Source organism: Leuciscus leuciscus, assembly GCF_965113295.1.
Source record: "Leuciscus leuciscus genome assembly, chromosome: 20".
Lineage (NCBI taxonomy): Eukaryota > Metazoa > Chordata > Actinopteri > Cypriniformes > Leuciscidae > Leuciscus > Leuciscus leuciscus.
In genome coordinates, this window is record NC_138744.1 from 15241357 (window position 1) to 15256221 (window position 14865).

At 39.0% G+C, this 14865-nt stretch overlaps 1 protein-coding gene across 2 annotated transcripts; it reads right to left on the bottom strand.

Moving 5' to 3' along the window:
* Window positions 1-23: 23 nt before the first annotated feature.
* On the bottom strand, window positions 24-13632 carry zhx2a (zinc fingers and homeoboxes 2a). Of its 2 annotated transcripts, XM_082149904.1 has the most exons (3): window positions 13220-13632; window positions 10188-10287; window positions 24-2603 (listed from the first exon to the last, which is right to left on the bottom strand). In XM_082149904.1, the coding sequence occupies exon 3, from the start codon at window positions 2446-2448 to the stop codon at window positions 34-36; it is 2415 nt and encodes an 804-aa protein (XP_082006030.1). In that variant the 5' UTR covers window positions 2449-2603; window positions 10188-10287; window positions 13220-13632; the 3' UTR covers window positions 24-33. The 2 variants fall into 2 exon arrangements, with proteins under 2 accessions (XP_082006030.1, XP_082006031.1); XM_082149905.1 differs by lacking the exon at window positions 10188-10287.
* Window positions 13633-14865: the final 1233 nt, after the last annotated feature.

The following is a 14865-nucleotide window of genomic DNA, read 5'->3' on the forward strand; positions in this document are numbered from 1 at the left end:
TTAAAATAAAATAAGACTATTACCTTTACAACTTCATCCCGTCACTCGGTGTTCTGCTGACAGCACTTCAAGGTCTCGTGCCACTTTCTGTGCATCATAGTCTTTGCTGTCAATGTCAGCTGCCAATGAAACCCACCTCTTACCATCTACACTTCCCTGTCCATGTTCCTTGCTCTTGCTGATATCAGGCATGTTGTGGCCCAGTTTACTGGTGAACCATTCTACTATGTCCTGGTTGGTTAGTTTTGGTTGCTCTGCAAGCTTCTCAAAACCCTCCCCTTTTTGTACCTTTGCCTCTTGAAAGTGTCTTTGTAGGACGCTCTGTGTCTGATCCGTGATCACCAAGTTGTTTTGTCCATTCTGTCTTTTGTTGCTAAGACTTTGAAATTGCTCCATCCAATCTAAAGTTCCATTCTTCAGAGCAGATCTGTTGTCCTTAAACCAGCGGACAATTTCTGTACGAGCTAGCCCTGTTTGGATTTCTAGTTGGTTGTACTCCTCTGGTGAGGGCCACTGGGTTTGTGCAAACACGTCTTTAAGGAGGCAGAGTGATTTGCCATCAATGGCCTCTGGACACACTGAGGACGTGAGAATGGGAAGAGGCGAGTCCCTGACTCTGCTGTCCTGCTCATGGACTCCATTCAATGTACCCCTTTGAAGGTGATGCTCAAACCTTTTCGAACCCATCGAGTTGAGCAAGGCTTGCTCCAGGTTGTCACGTAGTGCACGGCGCTCCGCAAACCAGCAATCGATTTCATTTTTGGAGAGCCTGGTGTCTGCTACAAGGTGCTCTATCTCAGCCTGGGTTGGAAAGCTAGTCCTTTGGAAACTCTCCTCTAACTTTTTCATTTGCTCAGAGGATTTGCCTTTAACTCTCTCTAGTAGTGGAAACTGTGTGGCGACAGGCTTATGTGGTTGGCTGTCCTTTGAAGAGAAGTCTGTTTTAATCTGTTGCACTGCCTTATGGTTTCCATGGCGCTGATCGCTGAACCATTTTTTGATCTCTCCCCAGGAGAGGCCAGTCGTCTCAATGAGACGATACACTTCTTCATCATCAGGAAACTGGCACTGAGCATAGCTAGTGGTCAGCTCTCTGATTTGATCAGGGGTTTTCTCACAATCTGAAGAAAGACTTGGTGTTGGAGAGACAGACTTCGGAATACTCTGAACAGACTGGATTATTGAAGGCCTCTTTATCTCTGGGGCAACAAGTGGTGCTGTATGGGGCCTCTTGACACCCTGTGCTATTTGATTTGTGACTGTTAGTGTGAGAGGAGAACTGGTCGGATTTGAGCCATTGGTAACTGGTGCCAACACTAGGCCAGATTGTCCAAGGACATGGCAAGAGACGGTCTGGATAAGGGGCTGTGAAGCTTTAGTGGACTGAGCTAACTGAGCAGGAAAGACAGTGAATGCTTGTTGAACAGACTGAATTGTTCCATTGAACATTTTCTTTCGTGCTTCCTCAACTTCCTCAGGAGACCAGCTGATACCTTGTTTTAGCCGTTGGGTAGTGAACCACACTTTAATTTGTTCTTCGGGGTGTTTGGAGGCTGCAGTGAGCCAAGAGAGCTCTGCTTGAGTAGGGTACGGAAACTTGTTGAAGGAGGTGATGAGGGTCAAGTTGCCATCTAACGAGGGGTTGTATTTTGAAGTGTTCAAGGGGACAGCGATTTTTGGTACTAAGTTGTAGTTAGGTGGGCGTTGCAGAGATGGCATTATATGAGAGAGGCCGTCTTTAAGAGTTGCATCTGGGATTATCACAGTCCCGTTCACATTCACTGCAGTGATTTGCTTTTTCGGGAGATCTTGAGCGAGTTTGTCCAGCGGACTATCGTCTTGTAGCCGTAAACTGTCTGCTTTGGACTTAGCCAGCTTAACAGTAGTGGATTTGTTTGAAGGAAAAGCAGTAAAGTCCTCTCCTGACTGAGGGCTGGTTGTATCATAGATAACTGCACAGTTTGAACCTTCGATTGTCTGTTCTAGAATGGTCTGACTGTTTAATTTGATTCTCTTGAACTTGAAGTTGCTCTCCCCGGGATGGCACTTCTCATTGTGTTCTGTCAAAGAATCAAACTTTTTCGTGTTAAAGTTGCATACTGCACACAAGTAAAGTGGGTTGAGTATAACATTGGGGTGGTTTGAATCAACATGGTCTTTGAACTCGTTGAGGTTTTGTGTGGAAAATGGACAGTATTTGCACTCATAACCTCCCTGGAGTTTCCTCTGTGGTCGTGTTTTCACGTCAGGTTTCTCCATCTCTGTTGCTTCCTGCAGAGAGTTCACAGAACTCTTCCTCTCTGTACAGTCCTCACTAGAAGACACATGTGATGATCCATTCTCTTCTGTACCGTCCACACAAGAATCCATTTCTTCTTGATCGTCTGCAGTCACGAAGTCATCCGGTCGGATCATGCAGGGGATTGTAGACTTTCTTCGACTAGCCATGGTCAGGGAGTAAGACGGTACAGTGCAGGGGGACTCTGGTGATGGGCAATGGGCAGGTCTTTGTCTGGTGGAGGATCGGTAAAGGATGTTTCAGCTGACTGTGAATGTCAGCTCCAATGGAAGACTTCATGAGACTTCATCCCAGACCACACAGCCTATTTAAAACAAGAAAAGATACAAATGAAGCAGGACAGATTATCAAGCATGAGAATTAAGGTATAATCTAAGTATGAACTAGCCTGTATAACAATCACTCTGGTGCTTAAGAAGGTCAGACACAGCTCATGAAGAAAACAAAGATACTCTATAATTGGGCTTTATTTGAGCTGTCAAACCACAAATAGATAAACTTGTTCTTGAAACATTGGCTATAATCAAGGTGTCGTAATCAAGGCAACATGTCCCTAGCCAGGATTTTTTTTTTTTGTATAGGGTCGAACTTGAAAAACTTGTGAATGGCACATAATAATTTTAAGCTGAATTCAGAGTAAAATTGAGCACTTTTGAGCAGTCCCCAAAGTCATATCAGGATAGATGCCGAACATCAGCTGCGGTGTGCAAAGATTCATAAAACAAATTTAATAAAAAAAACAAGTTTTGATTTTAGGATACTGCCACATCTAGTGTGTGAACGCCTTCAGACACTTCATGTGAAAATGCAGTTTGACAGCTGAACAATAAAGGCTTACAAGTCACTGTTTGTCACTGCAATGTGATTAGATAGATGTCTATCAACACAAAAGGTATCAGCTTTTTAACTGTTAATTGTCACTTCAGGACTACAGATCCTCATTCAAATTTAAGCTGAAGTCTTAAGGCTCCTGCATGAAAGTATTTACACAAACACCCCAGGTACTGTGTATTAAATTAGAGTCATCAAGCAATATGGCGGTCAGTCCAGATGGGAGGGGCAAAAACATCCTATGCTAGGCCGAAATTGTCCAGGCCAATAATAGCCTTCCTCAGGCCTGTGGTGCCCTCAGCGAGTACATTGGAGACTGATTAAATATGGATGGGACCCTGAGCATCTCATGTCACAGCCTCAACTCACTGTGAGAACATGAGTATAATGTAACCCTGGCAATTATTTTTTTCTTCTTTGAGAAAACTGTGCTAAGGGCAAAAAAGGACAACCAAAGACAGAATTTTTACATTTAATTATTATGCAAACCGCTTTTAAAAGACAATAAAAAAAAAAAATCAACAAGATTGTATAATTTATTAGTATATATATATAATGATTCCTTTGCTCATCATTGCAAAAAAGTAATAAAGAACATATACATGATACAGAAACATAAACATTTAACTATCTTCATATTTTGGTAAAAGAGGTTCTGCTATACAAGCAATAATAAACAGGGTATAAGCAGCTACACAAAAAAATAAATAATAATAATTCACCTAAACCAGCCAGTACATTTATTACCCCATGAAAATCACTAGGAAAGGAAACACTCATGCACACTGTCAATTTTAAGTGTTTGCCAAGGGCTTGCAGCCAATAAAAAATTATCAAGCATGAGACCACTTAACTTATGATCACAGTGTTCAATGTAAAGCCATTTAAAAAGAAACATTACTTGGCCTCAAGTCTCAAAAGTCATTATTGACATAAGAAAAAAAAACTGATTGTTGTGTACTTGCGGTTAAAACCGCTAAAGGCAAATTACAAAAAACAAGAATAAAAAAAAAAAATTCTCACAACCTTAAGGTCCTTGTGCACGGCCGAAATTTTCGCACGTTAAAAAATAAATACGACCTCATGTTTTGTCAATCACGTTTACTCACTGGCTCCAAAACCTTCGTCCGTCATAAAAAAATTTGGATCGGGTTTGATTTTCTGTGTTTTTCGCATCAGTAGCAAGCATTTTGAATGACGTTTTGACAATTCAGAGCCACCGAATGACGCATACGAAAATTTCCGGCCATGCTTTGGATGTGTGCGCACACAAAACTTCTCACACAGTTAGTAGAACTGAGTTCTCATTCACAAATTCTTGCACTTGAATATTTAAATTCGCATGGCTTAAAAACACGTGCAAAGGATAAACTGTTCCGAGCGTCGTTGATGCTGGACCCGGGCAGTCCTTATTGTCGAGCCCTGCTGTATTTTGTACAGATTTCATTTTGTTTTAGCAAGTATTTAATTATTTTACCCAGAGAAAAACATTGGATTATGCAACAGACATTATACAACTAATTAATAAATGATTTCATTAATAAACCATCTGTTTTTTATAGCATTTTCCATGCTAGCCGATATGCCGATGGTTTTAAATTGATAAAAAAAAAAAAATCGGCCAATAAATATCGGCAGCCATTACATCGGTGCATCTCTACTACTAAACCATTAACACAGGCTGGCAATGGTGTTTAGCATGAACTACAGTTTCTGTAAAACACTACTGTTTGTTGCCTGTATGGATTCACATGCATTGACATGCATGTTTCCAGAAGAGGATGTTGCTGCGAAGCCTCTGTGAAGGGGCGGAGACTGAGCTCTGTTAATACTGTGGAGCACAGTAGGGGGGGCTGAATTTGGGATCGAGGCAGAATTAATTTAAATCTCATCAAACGGGGCTCTAGAAGCCTGCAGCACTGCACAGATGTACACCGAGTGCTATTTTTCATGACAATACTGACTAAAAGTGTTGAGTGTAATTGGTACAGATCACACCCCCTTCAACAATTTTAGACTCAAAATGTGGGCACTACTGACTCCTTTTGAATATTGGAATGAGGTCTCTGAGAACACAGCAAAATGTATACCTGATGCTGAACAATATATTAATCTATAAAGAGTAGAATCATCGATTATATTTCAAGGCTGTAGTAATAAGAACTAAACATTTTTTAAGAGAGAAAAAAATAGTTTGTCTAAATGAGGATGGATGTAGGTGCATGCGAGAATGAAGTAGTTTTACAGAAGGAGAATGACACAGAGCTCAGAGCAAAGTCCTTTGGGTAGGTGTCCAGGCTTTCAGTGATTTGGGGTACCAAGGGACAGGCCTTGAAAAAGCTGAACTCATGCGTTGCCATGGAAACGGCCCAGCAGCAGGTGGGAGGGATTTTCTCCACAGACATCCAGATGAGGAACGTTCCGCATTCCTATTTTTGGCCGAGTCTGTTCTTTCGGGGTGAAACCCACACTGAGAGATTGTATTCATCCTATTAATTCTAGATTTGTATACTTGTGTATTTGCTGATACATTTTTCATGAATCAGTATAAGTGGGTGCATTAATTATGCTTATTGAGTGGAAGCAAAACTAAACTTGGGAAAAAAAGCTAACATGTGCATCTTGTTGATACTGAGAACACAGAAACAAAAATAAATGTCTGGTTGCAATAAACGCCTAATTTCCTGACACTTTCAGCAAATAGATTAGTATGAAAATTCTTCTTTTTTAAAATATTGTTCCGCAAATGATTAGTAAAATGGTGTTTATTTTTGCGGGAAAAATAACATTTATCGTCAACCTCATTCAGTCAGAAAAAATAGAGATTTTCGAATCATTTTATAAAGATTGCAACCTTTTCAACCCTGTTATCATTTTTTCCCCCAGTAATAAATACGGAATAAACCAACATCAAAATTAAGCATAAATGAAATTAACAATCAATTTCAGAAAGAGTAAAAAGTAACAGTGGCTTGCTTTTGCTCAGAAGGGACTATGTTTGGGACCAAAAAAAAAATCATGCAGTAACAGGGTTGGACACAAAATATGGGATACAGCTAAATATTAAGCCTTTATGAATTAGAATTAATTTACAGATTGCTTTGATTTTGCTTTAAATTAAAGCTGCAGTCCACAGTTTTTCCGCTTTGTCGCCATCTCTGTTCGAAATCTGCAATTGCAGTTATTCGCGGAATTATCAACTTTACATGCGTTGTGCACGACACAGCATGAATCCTATGTTTTGAGGAGAATGTGTGGCTGTCAGTCGCCGCGCCGGTATGGATACTGGCATTCGCAATGACAGATTCTACTTTTTGGAAGTATGACCAACATAAGAATTTTCACCGGAAAATGTCGTCTGAACAAGTAAGTAACATCCAATTTTGTTCTGACCAATTAAGAGGAAAAAAGCATTGCAGTAAATCACGGCGATTAAATCTAACGATTGCTTATCATATCACGTCAAAACGTGCAAATTATACTTTGTTCTCAAATTGTTAATGTTAACAACATCAGCATTGCGTGACTACATTTAATGCTGTTCCAATATTTATCCTTGTTTTTGCATGGGCCATCAAATTGATACGTTTAAAGCTACACTGTGTGATATTTTCCCCCATCTAGCGGTGAAATTGTATATGACTAACCAGTGAATATTAGTTTCTGTTCCTTTCAATTTCGAGGGCGTTTTAACTCCTACGATGGCCGTATTATTCCAAGATTAACATGGCTTCCAGTTCGACTTCGTCCAATTGCGCCTTTAAAACTATCACCTGTGATCCGTCGCAGCACAGATTTATGTTACAAGGTAAACAATACTTTTTCACCATTGACGTGAGGAAAAGTAACTCAAGTTATACTAGAGGTCGTTCTGGCGTTATGCACAACCATGCTATGGTTAGACAAGCAACTATAAAACTTCGAATTTACACAAATAGGCTGAATTACCTGTCGAGAAGAAAGCAGGCAACTTTGGCGTCCGTTTTAAAATCTTCGCTCCTCACGAGCTCTTTCCATCTGGGAAAAGTTACTCCAGAATTGACTTTGGTCTTGCTGATTTGCCTGTCGCGTTGACGTTTTAATTCTCTCTTTCACTTCCTTGGCGACTCTGCTACATGTCCTCGAAAATAGGCGTGATCTGCCGGCAGTCGCGAGTAATCTCCCCCTCGCATTCGTCTCTGTGTCACTGAGTGTAAAGCGTGAAAGGCGAAGCTTGAATTTACAGGTATGTCCCTCTTTGGCTAATGTAGTTTCAAGATGGAGGGGCAACATGGCGACCGGCATTCGAACCCCTCACCCGCGTGTACTTTCAATGGCAGATTATAAACTTACGAGAATACTTTATTACTTGAAAGAAGTAAATATACATTAATGAGCACACATATTTTTTGAAAGAACTAAGTGTTTTTTGCTAAGAATCAACAAAAAAAAATTACACAGTGTAGCTTTAATTATATCAAGTGCTGCGAGAATAGACTATAAATCTCCACCTCCAACATCCTCACACGCAATATTGCCTACTAGCCGAGAAACCTTCTTTATGTGACATAATGACGCAAAGACATGCTTGAATTTCCCGCGGAAATCCCCCAGTACCACTGGAATTAAAAACAAGCTTACCATTTTGAATCGAGCTAAGGCAAGCCGATAGTTTTGAACACTGGCTGGTTATGTACTTGCTCAAGAATTTATTTTGGATCATTTTGAACCCAAAAAAGCTACGGACTGCAGCTTTAATTTAATTTGTGATTGGGACAAAATTACACAGTTGTATGATTTTAATTGTTGGATTATAGTTAAAGGCCTAAATCACTATTTGTACAGACATTTGATGCATTTAAAACCACAAACTTTTCATTCTAGGTTAAGCTCATTTTAAATAACCTATTGTCTTACATGCAAGTTCTGTAAAAAATGTCCTCTATGTTTTGAAAAGGTAACGGGGCACCAAACTACACCCTATTTGTGGAAATTTCCCTGTGTAGTTCCACAAAAGAGGGACTCTTTCTAAGAGGCCATAAAAAGTGTCATTCAAAAGAACATGATCTGAAATCAATTGCCCATAAAAATAACACAAAACAAAGGATTTTTATGAATCACAGTGCATCGGTTTGAAACTGGGCACTATTATGCAGGGAAAACCATGCTTAATTTTGACTAAGTAACCAGAGACAGAGGGCATGACATTTCTGCTGTAAAGGCCTGACTCATCAGCAGCATACAGTGTCTTCAAAAGAAACTAAATCTCTGTAGCCAACCACTAACTTATATGGCTGCTGCCCCAGAGAGTTATGAAATACTCATGGAAAGGGTCACACTGAGGATCAAGAGATCAGGGTCATGTGTGAGCACTGAGTCTATGAGCTTCAGATGAAATACTTTGTTAAATAAAATGCTAATCCGGTAACACCGGCTGGTTAACATGACTGTGTGTATCTACACTACATTCGCTGGCAAATGTTTTCTTTGAGCAACATTAAACAGGTTTTAATAATTCTAAACAGCCACTATTGATCTGATGACTTGATAACATTTATACAACATTAACTGCTGCCAGTTCTGAAATGAATGGCAACATTTGTCTTCTCTGCTTTGTCTGAAATACTCCTTATAAAACAACAAAAAATACATTTTGGCAGATTCTACGCCTTTGATATGGTCGACAACTGGTTTATGAGACTCATACCACTGGACACTGATCACTGCTGTCAGCCATCTGTGAGTTTGAGTCACAACACACAAGAGGGCTGAATAACACATCACACTAGGATCTAAAGCTCTGCATGACTCCACAATGACACCAACACAACCATTTTAGGGATGAGAAGAAAACTGGGAGGCAGAAAACTGACTGTGAATGAACTCGGGTCTCTTTTTGTTTATAGCTTTCCCCATCTGATCCAATGCATTCCAACATGCTGATGTGAACGAGAAAATTAATCACAATTGTCTTGTCATGCAATGAATGCCACAGCTGACATGAGCTCTTTTTAGGAATGCACAATATATTGCTACCATATCAGTTATTAACGATGATTGTTATTAGAGATTGTTTTAATTGCTCTGTATCGGTCGATATTAAATATTTATTTATACACAATCATTTTCCCCTATTTTTACGTTTAGATTATATTGGCCATATTCTAATGCTCAATTAAAGTTAAACTTTAAATGTATTAATAATTTATTCATTTAACATAGTTAATCTAGAAAATATCAAAACAAATTATAATGGTGTGAGGCCTAAATTCACTTGTTGGATTTTAATTTATTGATTTTAATTTTATAGTATTTTTAATTTGTTTAGACAAAACACAAGGAATTTATCACTTATCAGGAATACAATTATTTATCGTTTATCTGTATCAGTCATAATTTTAATATCCCTAGGTCACGTGCATCTAACAATTGAGTTCTTTGTGCATGTGTGTGTGTGTATATATGTAGCCTATGTATATTCCTGTTGTCTGTGTTTTTAATGTTAATCAAACAACAAAAGACAAGGACATCACTTTAAATAGCTTTTGAAACTTTAATAATGATTAATCTTGATTTCATTTCTATAGTAAGGATTATATGCAATGTTGAATTACATTTGATTACTTTATTCAATTTCTGTACCTGAAAACCAATGTTAGACCTACCTGAAAAGCACAGTTTTTCTATCTGTATCTTTGCTCTATTGTATTTATTTTTGATTATTTGTCCTTATTTTCTTTATATTTATGTGGGGAAAAAACATATTACAAGCAGAGAACTGAAAGATAAGTGAGACATGAGGAGTGGGTAAATTCTTCAGCTTTGATGTTATAATTTTGCATTAAAATGGGCCATCTTCACTGACTAGCGATTCTCTTTTCATTGGTAAAAGCACATCCTAAGCTATTATCGGTCTCAAAGTCTGAAATCCTGTAAAGGATGAAAGCTTATTTAATTACATAGTATGACTGAATTATTCAAAGCATGGTTTATCACTGCAGTACAAATATCACTGTAATGCTCAGTTTGGACTCTATATCATTGTATCATCACAAATCTTTTTAAATTAGCAACCCACCTGTCAATGATGGTCTTGCCTTTTAGAGCACAATATCTGTAATGTCCTATGTGGCAAGTTTTCGTCCTCTGCCACCTATTTTTACCCAGCTTCTTCTCACCTGTAAAAAAAAAGAAAGAAAAAAAAACATTTTAGCTAGATCTTAGAAGTTAATCTAAATGTAATAATTTTTAAAAAGGCCTCAGAGGCACTGGTTCAAAAATAATAATCTTTCCCGAGTGACACTCCTCATGAGAGATAATGTTGACTGCAGACCCTTATTTTATTTTATCCTAACTGCAAGTTACAGGTCAGTGGATTGATATGACAGTTAACAAACATGAACATAAACTCAACATTGTCATGTCCCTGATGGAGCAACACCATCTTTCACAGTTTTTATAACAGTTTAGCTGAACTAAAAATTATACAACAGCTCAGACAAGGTGAATGTAGTTCAAGTCAGCCGAGGACTTCATAATGCAGCTGCTTGAATCTAGCACATGTAAATAAATAACCTTTAACACTCTTCTGTGTCATTTGTTAGCAATATTTATCATTCTACTCCTCAATATTATGGTCAGTACAGTTATATGCAGTCTCTCCATTACACCTCCAAAAAGCTAGGTCACGACTGTAAAAGTAGGGCAGAATATTGGCAACAGAGAGGCTTGCTCAACAGTGAGCGACTGCAAAAAGTTGAACTCTTCTCTCGTCAAGAAAACAACCTTCTCAAACCGATCGTTTTATTTTCTTTAGTTCGAGTAAGAATCTGCTATGCTGAGGCACATCTGCATTGAAGCCCAGCTGCTTTCACTGCCACTCAACATGCTCAAATATGTAATCATAAACGAGTATGAGCGCATTAAGATATGACATGAATATGATCATGCATAGTGATGAATCATGATTTGTTGTACTCATTATGCAGCATTTCTAATAAGAAAACAGAACTGCAACTTCAGCTGGTAGCACACATCAGTTTTGACTCTCTCTTCCAGGACATGAATGCAGAAGGAAATTAATAGCTTTAGTAGTGATGACTAATAAATAACCTGGCTCCAATTTGAGGCCAGACTCCCTCACAAAGAGGCTCTGCTTTCAGTGGAGTCACCACCAGCACCGACAGAGAACACACAGCTTTCAAGGGAGCCCAGCCCACGGCTGTGACATCAGCGACTGTCGGCTTAGTCACCGACAGCACGAGCTACGAGGCAGAGGCAGCAGCAACCACCTCCTCAAAGACGTCAGCTCCTCACGAACGCGGGCAGCCATTTTGAATCCAGCCAGTCACCTGGCACAAACTGCATTTTGCACCGGAGCAACTCAGGCAGAGTTGCACTTTTGATGATACGTGTCACTACTTTGCAGAAGTTGTCTTAGTATTGGTTCCATGAATAAAACTTTGTAATGGGAGATGTTGCCATACTACGGCCCACAAGGTGAACACAAGTCTATTTTTGCCAGGCGGAGTGAGAATGTTAAGTTATTTCAAAATGGCATCAATGCAGAATAAACTTGTGATAATAATGAAAATGTATCAGAATGCCCTTCCAACGAACACATAAGAATAGCCGTTTCTTCTAGTGCGCATATTACAAATATTCTGTTTAGTTCTACTAAGCCAATTTCTAAAGTTAAGACAAATATCTACTCGGATTAATAAACAACATGGTGAAACATGGTGCTAACTGATCATCAAATAAGTTATTTAGGACTAGTCAATAAACCAGAGCAACCAAAGTGGGTTTCTCTCATTTGACATTATGCTGTAAACTAAATTAAACATCTGATTATACTGTCCATGATAGGACAGAAGCATGTGGTAAAAACACAAGCAGTGAATTTTACACAGAGTAATGAGATTCAATGGAAGGAGAAATAGGAGTAGCTTAGAAAAACTATTTACATATGATGTTTGGGCCCCACAAATGTTGCTTCTAGATCTAAAGATGCAGATGCCCTTCTCTCTTCGATATGACTTTATTCAAACTCAAGCATCCCCTCTGATAAAACAGCTAGATCTTTTTCCAATCAGCCATTAAACCTTATAAATATTCTAAAAGTGATTTTCAAGCTACATCAGGCTACCTGGAAAAGTAGGAAAGACCTGCTGGTCATGAGTAAACAGCCCGGGATGACTGACAGATGGGAAATCGGTCACTGTCCATAATCTGGAATTCCATCTGACTGAACACTGAAGCAAATATCACGCGTAGGCCGCTAGTTTTACACACTTGAATCACAATATTCGCCGAGATGGTTTAGGCTACGATACATCAATTGCATGCTACATTAATAATTTTAAACAACTCAGATCTGCACTTTTTTATTAGTATATTCAGCTTTCAGAAATGCACGTTTGCTCTATGTAGGGTGCTGTGGCCCTCTAGTAGTGTGGATGCGACAATTTTGGGAACTATCACAGATGTGAACACAGTGCTGCAATGTGGCTCGCGTCTGATGCGTGTGCCATGCAGTATGGTCGTGGAAGGCGTCACCACTGCCTACATCATACGACACCAAGCCGAAATCAAAGTAGTTGCGTGCCATGCTCACTTCATACAAGTGCTTGAATTAACCATTCTCAGTTCGAAATAGCACTCCGATCGTGGCTTACAATGGAAAAAAGGGTTTTATTGAGGCAGAACAGACTCCAATAAAAAAAATCACTTGGACCGACGTAACGCCATGTCGACATTGGTAGCCATATTTTGCTGCTTATTTCGACAGCAGAGAAGTAGACATGTTCTCGCGCCCATTACCTCTTAACTTTAACCATTCTATGAAACTTTCCGCAAGCCACACCAAATCACAGCGCTGGAAACGTTAAAACTGAGGTTATCGGGTCAGGTCGATGCGGTTATTCTGGTGCTCACTTTCTACGATATACCTTGAGCAAACAAAGTTCAGCTGAAATAAACAACTGACATCAGAAGCGCTTTACAGCATGTTTCAGTCAACTACTTATTGTGTGTATTCAAACGCGCACGCAACTTTAAGGTTTGTTTGCTATTTTTCCCAACCGACACAAATAATTCAGCCATTCTTACCTGCCTATCACCAACGGAAAACGCTTGGATGTGAGGTTAATGACAGCTCGGGTCCAAAATTGCGTACTTTTCCACGTGTACGGCCAATAGAAGCGTACGATTGTAATGATTCTGCCGAATCCTAAAGACAACAGCCGAAAAAAATTGGCGATCACAGGGGGATCTACGCCAAAACCCACATGATCAACTACGTCAGCAGACGTATTTGCATACGATACAAGACGCCGTTCCATCCCGACTTTGGGAATGAATTCTTAAAAGCAAAAAGTTTGAAAATCGCCAATGACAAGCGCTGGCTTCGAGTGCAAGAGCAGCAGTTCACTTCGCCCCGTGCTTCCTTCTTTGAGATGATTAAACCACTGTTGTTTTGACGTCCCCTGCGTGAGTTTGGATCACAGGTCATTGAATATTAAGCACTCTGGCGAAGGCCAGTGGCTGAACGGTTTTCTCTCTCGTTCTCTTCTCTCTCCTCCCATCCTCGCCTCTGTCCCCTCTCTCCCGCCCTCCCTCTTCGCATCCCCTCCCACGTTTTGCCTGTAGCCTTGCTATGGTTGTGCATCAAAACAAACAGGGCAACTTCTAAAACGAGACACTTGAAGAAACTCGTGCAAGAATATCGACGTTGCTATGGAAACCTACCTTGCAGACGTTTTCTCACCCAAGTTTGTGGCAGCTCGTCATACAACGAACAAAACCGAAAACACTAAAATACACTGGAAGTGGAAAATAGTAACAGACGACTTCTTTCTTGGGAAAAATGCTCGAGTGTCCTGGCTTTTGAAACCTGCGCATGCAGCAGTGGGTATGAATCCTGCTGCAGAAGCTTATGAATTATTCATTAATCAGGACCGATCCGCCAGTGTTTGGGTATATTTAAATACAAATTAAGCAGCTAATGAATTATTAATGACAATTTTCTTGATCTTTGTTTTTTCCCGTTCATTTTAACTTATGGATACATGTTTTATTCATGATTTAGATAGCACACCTGCACATTTAGTTGTTGTCAATATATTTAACGCCATCTACAGGATATGCAATGTAATGTTACTTTAATGGATTGTGGTTACACTGTAAAAGACAAAACGGAAATTGTACTTGTAATTTTCTGCCATGGACATTATCCAGGAATTTTTTTAGAAATTCCCATTAACCCTAAAACACAATGCGTAGCCTAATAAAAAACAACAACAACAAAAAAAAAAAACAGGTAAAACTCCCAAAAGTATCATAACAGTAAAGTTAGTACATACTACTCTATATTTCAAGTGATAAAGGATTTATACAATTGCTTTGTGTGAAGAATATGTCCAGATTTAACTGAACTATTTGTATGATGCTTTATAGTGCTTTTTGTCATTATTAGCTTGCTCACTTATATTGAATTGGAGAACATGGTGGCGAGTAAATAATTAAAAATTAAAAAATTATTTTGGGGTGAAGTATCCCTTAAATTACATCACAAAGAGGTTGTCTTCTAAAATAAAGCATAATTTTTATTTTATTTTAGAGACAACTGTAGTTAAAGTGATATAAATGAATTAAAATGATAAAAACCAAAATCACTCAGTAGAGGTACATCACTGTAAATTGTACATTTCATTGTGAAATATCTTTCATTCTTTGTTGAATTTTAAAACAAATAA